At 39.3% G+C, this 10,000-nt stretch overlaps 2 protein-coding genes across 6 annotated transcripts in view; both read right to left on the minus strand.

Annotated features, from left to right (window-relative positions):
- The window catches only part of LOC121888075 (LIM zinc-binding domain-containing Nebulette-like), a 121,845-nt gene that overhangs the window by 14,032 nt on the left and 97,813 nt on the right, over positions 1-10,000 (minus strand). The gene's annotated exons all lie outside the window — the stretch shown is intronic.
- LOC121888074 (nebulin-like) overlaps positions 1-10,000 on the minus strand; it is a 75,555-nt gene that overhangs the window by 9,258 nt on the left and 56,297 nt on the right. For all 3 annotated transcript variants that reach the window (XM_042399349.1, XM_042399348.1, XM_042399347.1), the window contains 7 exons: positions 9,967-10,000; positions 9,098-9,208; positions 8,658-8,768; positions 4,470-4,580; positions 4,254-4,355; positions 3,676-3,780; positions 3,456-3,569 (listed from right to left, as the gene is read on the minus strand). The exon at positions 9,967-10,000 is cut by the window's right edge and continues 74 nt beyond it. In XM_042399349.1, the coding sequence (XP_042255283.1) occupies positions 3,456-3,569; positions 3,676-3,780; positions 4,254-4,355; positions 4,470-4,580; positions 8,658-8,768; positions 9,098-9,208; positions 9,967-10,000 (688 nt within the window). The remainder of the gene's footprint in view (positions 1-3,455; positions 3,570-3,675; positions 3,781-4,253; positions 4,356-4,469; positions 4,581-8,657; positions 8,769-9,097; positions 9,209-9,966) is intronic.

Genomic DNA, 10,000 nt, shown 5'->3' on the forward strand with positions numbered 1-10,000 from the left:
GAATAATTCATGGGAATATATCTCTCTTTTCCTGGGATTTCTGACTGTAAAACAAGTTGAAATTATGTTTATTCTAACTTTCTGACTATTCTTTCATATCCATTAAATGATGTAGTATTATTACTGAATAGAACAACTATTCCTCTTAAAAAGGACTCTTGTCTTTCAAGTAGAAAACACAGAATCAACTGATCCTCTCATCACTTTTACCTCTGATTGGTTGTGTGTGAATCTTTATAAAACTCAATAAATATCCTGTTAATAAGTTTGGAGACTTTGCTTTACATACAGTACAACATCCTTCAGTATACAGACGTACATCTGCTGAAAATCTCAACCTGCTGCAGGGAAATAGCATCAGATCTTAATTCCTGGTATTGAGCCCAGTAGTCCACATCTAGACATCATTATAAATACTCTGTATCTCATGTTAATGATGGTTAAAAGTTATAAAACTTTGGTAAATACAACATCAGACTTCATAACACTCGTCAGTCCTGCTGCTCCGTCGATGTTTCTGAGAGAGAAACATGTTGAATATTCTTATTTTAATTTCTCTGCACACCTCAAACGTCTTTCATGTTTCCCTTCGCTGATTTGGCGCCGACGTCGTTTCCAAACGGAGTCTTTTCAGAGAACGACCTGCATTCAGAAACCTGCCTGCGTATCATGATGCCGAGTCTTTCGTCTCTGTAAGAGGCTTTTTTTTTTTTTTTTTTTTTCTGAAAAGCAGCTCTGAGCCGAGAGAGAAACGAGCAGCGTTCCTGAACACCGGGCAGCGTTCAGCAACAACAAGCTGTTACGCAACGTGGTGAAGTGGAAAGGCTCTTTTTCTGTGTGCTGTGTGGGCAACAGCCGGACTAAAACTGAAACCGTGGCAGCGTGTGTGTGTGTGTGTGTGTGTGTGTGTGTGTGTGTGTGTTTCAGCTGCTCAGTCATCTTCATGTACATGTGTGTTCATCTGTTCGGCTGCTATTATCTGCGTGTGTGTGTGTGTGTGTGTGTGTGTGTGTTTGTGTGTGAAGCCTCTTCAACTTCTCAAGCTTTCATCCTACAATCCCACTCCATTTGCCTCACAAAGGTTGCCATGGTTACGCCCACACAACAGACTGAATTTTAGAGTGTGTGTGTGTGTGTGTGTGTGTCAAAGTGAATGAGACACACAAACACGTTAAACAGACGCAGTTTGTTCCTCTCGGACTCGTTTATCTCGACGGTTGAAAGGAAAAGAAGAAGAAATCGTCTCCAGGTGAGCCGGAAGAAACCAGATCTGATGATTCTGATCAGCTGTGTTCAATCAGAATCATTAAAGTTTAGTCTCAGTAACGTTTTCTTGTGTTTGTCTGACAGATCAAAACTGTCTCCAGAGCATCTAAACAACAACAAGAGCTGAACCTCTGAAACCTCTGAAACCTCTGAACAAAGTTTTACAGGATTATATGAATGAATTTGTATTATTGTGTCTTGCATACGACTGTACGTCCAGAACGCATGAATCCCAACAAGCCAGGATCAGAGTACAACGTGTATACTGTAAGAATCAGATCTAGAGAGCATCATTAAATAGTTCAGACATATATTACTGAAGAGTCTAAGTAAACACTGATTAAACAGTCTGTCTCGTCTTCTTTTCAGGCTTTTGAGATAAAATAAATACATCAACATTAAACAACCATTCTAGTTTTTGATCATCTGAACACCAAAATATTTCAGGGTTTAGTCGTTTAACTCTCTTAAGTCATCATAGTTTGTTTCCACTTCACCCAAATCACAATTCTCACACAATCTATTTTCCTCTGGAATATTTTTGAATCGACCAAACTCAACGGCCAGAAGAAGAAGCAGCTCTATATCTTTGACCTCTAGATGAACCAGATGTTACATATAATTCTGTTTGATATGCATATATATATATATATATATATATGTTCTTAATTTTGGCTTTGACAGAACATTTTCAAACCATTTTTCTTGTTTTTAATAGAGTTAATATTACAGCATCCTACAGATATACAGCGTATCCACCTCCTCTAACTGGAGAACTATATCATTCACTCCACATAAATACTTTCTTATTTATTCTGTCCTCTGACATTTTGATTAGACGGTTCCACAATCGGATCATTTCACAGTTTCGTCGTATAGACCCTGGTACCCAGCCCACGTCTCCCTCAACCGCTGGGATCGGAACAAATCTTGTTTAAGTCCTTGTTTTATGTAAATACATAAACCCTGAAGTTTAGCAAATCAAAGTGGAATCTGACAAGTTTACAGTTTTAGTCTTAAATTCGCTTTTTGTGTTAATTTTGCTGGAGCTCATTGAGAAAACACAAATCAATCACAGATGGGGACCAATGTTCACACAACACTGATGGTTTTTCATGTTTAAACAATTAACTCCAACTTCAGATTAAAGCAGCCTGTTCCTGAAATAATCTGATCAGATTTTAGATTGATTTTGTTCCTTTGAGTCAGCAGCAGGTTTCAGTTCATTTCAGCTGATAGTTTAAACCTAAACACATAACAAAAACTATATTGATAAGGCTCCTTTAGATTCTATTTTATTTTTTTGAAGAATTGTGAGCACTGAGCAGGACAATTTACGTTTGAAAAATCAACTCATCAGCACTCTCTGGTGGACAAACTCTGTAATGGTGACACCGTTACGATCTCACACCTTGTTTGGTGGTTTCCAGCCCAGTCACCAGAAAACAATGTTAGCATCCGTGACCACAGATACGCTGAATCTCTATGTTTCAGTACACATCAACATCTCTATAATGCGTATCACAGGGAAAGTGACGTAGCTCACATGACACATATATGAGCGGACTTTCATGTTAAGAAGAGGCGAGTCGGCTGGTTGGCTAGAAAGTTAGTTGCACGACAGGAAGTTGCAAAACCATCACCAAAATCAGATACTTTTAGTAAGATATTGGGACGTTTGCAGCTGTTTTTCTGACGACAAAACCGAGTATTTTAACCCAAACCATCATCTTTCCCTGAACCTGACTAAGTGTTCTTTGTGCCAGCGTCGTCTCATCATAAAACATAAATATTCAACTGATAACAGCCGTTTAATGTGATTTTAAACAACACATGAAAAGCGATTGAAACGTAGAGATTCAGTGTATCTGTGGTTTGCAGAAATGTACAATTCAAGCATTTTATTCTGGTGATTTGGTTGCAGTTTCCTGTTTGTTGGCCAACATAAACACCAATACTGATATATCTGCAATGAGCTAAAATCAGCTGACATACTGAACTGGTCTATCTCTAGAACATGGACTTGGTGGATCATGTGATGGTGCATTACAACATGATGATGATGATGATGATGAATCTCTGTGATATATTAGACATCATCATATTGATTCCAGGTCTCTACATGTTGATTCTCACAGCGAGAGCGAATGAAATGATGTGAAACCCTGTAAGGTCATGTGATCACTCACCTGACTGGCCAGAGCAGAAGCAGCTTGTGAGTGTTTGAAGGAGAGACAGTCCAGCGGGTTGTAACGAGGTTTCTGGCCCTTTAAATCTCTGTCAAACTTCTCCTTATACTTCACCTGCAGGAGGGACAGAGACCGATTGATTGACTGACTGCTGGAGACATCGACTAGAACGGCTCCCCACTTCCTGCCCAATGCATGCTGGGAAGGCTCTGTGTGTTACCTGGCTGGCCAGTTTTGAGACCTCCTTGGCGTGCTGGATGTCAGTTCGGGCCAAAACAGAACAGTCGCTGTAAACCGGCTGCTTGTTGTTATTCTTATAGGCCACCTGTGGACGTCACACACACACACACACACACACACACACACACACACACACTCACACGTTAAACACAATCTACATGTACATTAGTGTGCAAATAAACACCAAAAACGTAAAAACACAAACTATATACACACGTACAGGGCTGCAGACACACACTCACTAATAATTCAACACAATAGATACACACACATGCCAGTAGAGATTATACTTGTTCTTCTGTAAGATGTTTGACTTTCTCACACACACACACACACACACACACACACACACACACACTTCCCATGAACCACTCTTACATAACGACGGTTCAGTGTTAACCGCAGAACGTTTTCTATAATTAATCAGAGTTTCCGCTCAAGAGAACAGCTGGTGAACGAGGCTGTTGTCATGGAAATTATTGTCAGATCAGATGCTGTTATACAGTATGTTCACACTCACACACACACACACACACACGCACACACACTCAGACTCACGTCGCTGGCCAGTTTAGCTGCGTTGGTGGCGTTGACGATGTCAGGTCTGTCTGGCACCGTGTTGTAGTGATGAAGCTCCTCTTTACCTTTCCTGTAGCCGACCTGAGACCAGCAGACAGTCGATTATATCACATCACACATTTATAGATGCTCTGTTTTATCCTCTGCTTACATTTAACTCAACGTGTACGTGTGTGTGTGTGTGTGTGTATTTACATCGCTCTGGTTCTTGTTGACCTCCATGGCGTGCTCCACCTCCGGCAGCGTCTTCATGTTGGTGTAGCTGGACTTCCCTTTCTCACGATTGTACTTCTCCTTGTAGAATTTCTACATAGATAAAAGATGAAAGAAGAAAAAATACCAAGAAGATGGAAAAATACAGGCAGTTAAATAGATGCTGCAAAAAAAACAAAACAAAGCAGGATGATGATGATGGATTCAGGGAGAAAAATATCTGATGAGTAATTCAGCCTGTTGCAGAACAACGACGTCGTTCGTTTGCCTAAAAATAAGACGAGCTGCTTCCAACTGTGAAAAATGAGAAACTCACAGCATGACGCAGAAATGTTCAGATTTACAGGCCTGCTGTCTCTTTCTGTTTGACTTTATGTTCAATAATCATGTTTGATTGGTTTAACGGGAAGCTGTTAAGAGAATCATCATCATTTTCTGCTTATTTGAGGAAACAACATGATAATTATTAGATGTTTCCACCTTGTCAATCACTTCAACTCTACTTCTACATAATGTTTTAGACATTTTGTGGATTTTTTAAAAATGAAGTGTATTTTTCTAATCAATAATAATCATATTGAAGATGTTGTGATGTTCATCCTGCAGCTGGTCGTCCAGCCTGCGGCTCTCTGAGGTCAGGTTGTATTGTAACGCTGTTCTGCAGACAGTCTGAGCTGCTGTTGTTGACAGTAGGTAGTCTACAGTTTATCATACGCTCCAGTTAGCGTCGCATTGCTCGGTCAACGACACATGAAAGCAGAAAGCGTCGGGACTCTGCCCCAGTTTAACCACAGCTTTGATTTTCTGCCCCCCCCCCCCCCCGACTGACATCAAACAATAACCCTCATCTGTAAAACACACACACATATATAAACCGTATATGTGCTGCAAACCTCCTGAATACAGATACACAGGTCGCCTCATGTAACTTCAACACCTCTGCAGCTGCTTTATGTTTCATTTCATGCAGATTCTTGTTGGTTTTTACATCAATAGAAACTATAAACAAAACAACTGATTCCTCATTTTTTTCTTCTGTGCACTTACAACAAAAACAACCGTCTCGCTTACTGCTGGAATATTTATTAGTTTACGACGTTTCAGTGTGTCCGACCTTCATCAGGTGTACGGACGAGCATCAGCACACTTCAACATGTACACACACACACACACACACAGATGCTGCCTCAGTTATCCAATCAGATGAGCCGAAACGTCGTAAACTAATAAATATTTCAGCAGTAAGTGAGACGGTGTGCGGGAGGTTTTCACATCTTTATTCTAGTTGTGCTTTTTCCTCCGACGCACCTGTCACATATTCAGGTGTGGAGACGCTTTTTTTTTTTTTTTTTTTTTTTTTCCAATTCTTTTGTGCACAAAAATCAAATGTTACTAAAATACCTGCAGGAATCTCATAAAAACATTTCAGAGTTTATTCTGAAGCAGCTGCAGAAAAGTTTTAACCAACATGAACAACCAGAAGCTTGTGTATAATAAAATAAATGTCATTTCCTGTTTTCCAAACTCAAGAAGAAACTTTTAGTTTCAACATTTAATCCAACACAGAGACCTTAAAGTGCTCAGAAAAATCTACAATTTAACGACAACTAAGCAAATTATATGATATGATCAAACCTTTAGAGTAGCTACTAAATAGATCTTGTGGTGAGAATGTTTTATCAACTATTTCTTTCCTTTTTTTTAACTTTTTGGGATAACATTCACAAGATGGAAATCACTTTTTTTGCAGATTTGACGATGTATAAAAATCAGACTAATGCAGCAGTATTTAAGTGTTTTTATGGCTTCACATGCACAGTATAGAGCGCAACATATGACCTGTATCCTTTCTGCACAAACATGCATTTCACTTTGACTTGACTTTGTTTGCTTGCTCCAGGTTATATTTACATCTTTATCTGTCGTCTGTGGAGACACAGGCTGCTCTCTGAACACAAGCTCTGCCTTTAATTACCTGCTTTATAAAGCTCATGTTCGGAGGTTTAAGGTGGAAGTTGAGTTCATTTACATCTGTGGTTCATTCAGAGGTGTCAGAGGTTTTAGCAGTGATCCTGTCTGTCTTAGTTTGTGAGCTTCAACCTGCCGTCGTTGTTTGTCTGTGTGTGTGTGTGTGTGTGTGTGTGTGTGTGTGTGTGTGTGTGTGTGTGTGTGTGTGGAGGCAGTAGGTCAGTGTCTGTGTCCTCAGGCTGTAGAGCACAACACAGCTGCTCTCTGTATTCACGCCTCAGCAGACACAATGATACCAGCACACTCCCACCACACCATGTGTGTGTGTGTGTGTGTGTGTGTGTGTGTGTGTGTGTGTTAAAATGAGAGGATCGTGGGATGTTGCTGTTTCAGTGTCTCCCATCTGTTCTTTAGTTAGAAATCTTCTCACCTGCTGCACACTGAGCTCTTCTCTGCTTGTTTTTTGGGCGGATTGTGATCCAACCTGTGTGATATTTGTTCACTTGTCATCACCCTGATTCACTAAAATACCCAGAAGGCCGTTCTTTACTTACAGAGATTACACCAGTCCGCTGTGAGATTTCTGCAAAGCTCAGGTAGTGATGTGAGGCTGTTCAGATAACAGTAAATATCTACTTTAAGATGAATGAAGGATCTCAGCTGGAGGGAGTGTGGATCCGTCTCACTGGACCATGCACATATTCTTTGCTCCTGTTCACATGTTAGGCCTTTTTGGGAAAGAAGTGACCTGAAATCTGATTTCTCTTTCACTTTTTTTGTACCTTAGGAAATATTCCCAAAGGTCTCAGTAAAAGTGACACACATCTATTATGGCCACAAGTAGAAAAAAACTATTACAAAATGCTCCAGAGGAAAACCCTCCCACTGTTGCCCTTCTTATCAACACGATTAACCTCATTCACTCAATGGAAAAAATGACTATTACCATTTGACTTCAATACTGGGAAAACATGAGATTGCTATATTCACCTAGATGCTTTCTTTTTTCTGTCTGAACCCTTTTAAATGCATTATGGACTCTACCTGATTGTGCTGTTTTGTCCTATACTGCGTCTCAAAACGCTTCACTTCTGTATTTACACGTAACATTTTGAGTGCATAAGTGCGTTCACACTGAGAAGTATGGAAAAATGCAGTGCACTGTGAGTACACAGATGATGCACTCAAAACAGTCAAAAAGTTGAGTGTGGAACTATGGACACTTCTCGCCCTCAATGGTCGCCATCTTGGCTACATAGCAGAAGGGGAGGGACCACTTTTCAAACTGGAAATGGCGGCCGAGTACGTTGTAACTACGGTGAACATCACCACATTATACAAATGTAAGTTATACATGTGTTTTTTAGCACTAAGCACCACTATACTGTTGTCAGATATTAGCCATCAGTATGTTTTTTGGGTTAATTTAGCAGTCTGTAATAATTTGGTAGCGCGAATGCTAACGCTAATGCTAACGCTAGCTAATGCTAATTTGTGATTGTCATTTCCGGTAAGTGCACAACGGCTGTGTTTGATTTGAGACAACACTACCCTGTAGAAATTCACACACAACACCAGTAATATATAGTGTACTATATGACAGTGTACTAACAGAGGTATGTGATTTGAGACACAGCAGAAGGGGAGATGGCAGCAAACTGGAAATGGCGGCCGGGTACGTTGTAACTATGGTGAACATCACCGCATTATACAAATGTGAGTTATACATGTGTTTTTTAGCACTAAGCATCACTATACTGTTGTCGGATATTAGCCATCAGTATGTTTTTTGGGTTAATTTAGCAGCCTGTAATGATTTGGTAGCGCAAACGATAACGCGAATGCTAACGCTAGCTAATGCTAATTTGCACTACCCTGTTGAAATACGTGCACTATGCCAGTAATATATAATGTACACAGTGTACTACATGACAGTGTACTAACAGAAGTCTGTGATTTGAGACGCAGCTCTAGACTCCATCTGTTCTGTGTTCATACAAAAATGATAAATAAAAGTATTTAAAAAAGTAAGATTAACCCACTTCATCAACACTGATATCGCCTCACATCTCTGAGAGTTCTTAAAGTTTTAGAATAAAATTGATTAAAGAGAAAATGAAAGTTTCTCTGTTTTCCCCTCAGTTAAAGAAACCGTCTGTAAGTGTTACATAAGTTGATGCATTTCACTGATTTGGGTCTTACGTCGCTCTGCGTCTTGATCAGCTCTTTAGCGAAGACGGTCTCGATGGTTTCGGGCATCTGTGCGTACAGACTGCAGCCGGCGTCCTTCCTGCCTTCCTCCCTGTAAACCTTCTGCAACACAAAACAAAAAAACTACTTTCTACTGAAACTCAGATCACATTCATCATCGAAGGAAGCAACACGACCACGTTTTAACTTCTCATCAATCACAGGAGAGAGAATTTAAAGTGTTATTTTGAAGCTATAAGTATCAGTTTCAAATATTATTATATGAATATTACATTAATTATTATTATAAATGCACCAATTTGATTCCTTGGATTGTTTATGGTGCCAAAAGTTAACTTTACACAACACATTTAAAAACCAGGGTTAAAAGTGCTTTAACATAAAGGAACTTGATGCATGACTCATCATGTTTATGTTCACGTTGAACGAACCTCACTGTGCAGCTGAGTTTGCTCCTTGGCGTGCTGAGTGTCTTTGGTTTCAGGCAGCAGAGAGTACAAACTGTTAACCAGCTCCTTCTTACCCGCCTCCTTGTATTTACTCTGAGAAAAAAAACAAACAACAAATATCACATTAATAACTGCAGCGACACAGTAAACAATACAAACAAGTCTGCAGAAGACACGAGGACAAAACAACAGTTTATCTTTTTTATCATCGTCATGTTTTATTAGTTTTGGGGCATAAAATGTTCCTGAAGTGATCAGTCATCAGCCTGAGGTGTTTAAAATGAATAAGATTGATGTTGAACATTAGATTAGTTCACTTGATCAGCTGTTGTTTGTTCTGTGTACATCAGAGAGTAACAGTGAATAATGAGAGACGTCATTTAGAGACATTTAAGACTCATTTTCTTTTGGATGTGATGAAGGAATGTTTCAGATGATTGATGACGTGTTTGTTTATTGTCCAGACAGGTGAGTGTAGTACGGAGGTTTAATCAGATATACAACTGTTTGCTGATGATATAAAACTGTCTGACTATGATGATGATAACGATGTTTAAGGTTTGTAAATAAACCTTTGTGTAATTTAATTAATATTATTTACAGTAAAGGTGAAACACTATGAGATGAAGTTACATTTCTAGTGAAGCAGGATTAACAAATAAAGTAACAGGAAGTTAAATAGAAGCACAAAGAACACACGCTGTGAGTTACATTCATGAATTTTCATCAGCGTTAGATCTCTTAGTTAATTATTAATATCAAACGCTTGTAAAAAAAACAACAAATTAAAACAAAAGCATAAATTTGCTTTTGCAGGAAAACACTAAACACACACAGAGAGAGTTTCTCACCTCGCTGTGAGTCTCATTCATCTCTTTAACAAAC

This window comes from Thunnus maccoyii, chromosome 21, assembly GCF_910596095.1.
Source record: "Thunnus maccoyii chromosome 21, fThuMac1.1, whole genome shotgun sequence".
NCBI classification, from domain to species: Eukaryota; Metazoa; Chordata; class Actinopteri; order Scombriformes; family Scombridae; genus Thunnus; species Thunnus maccoyii.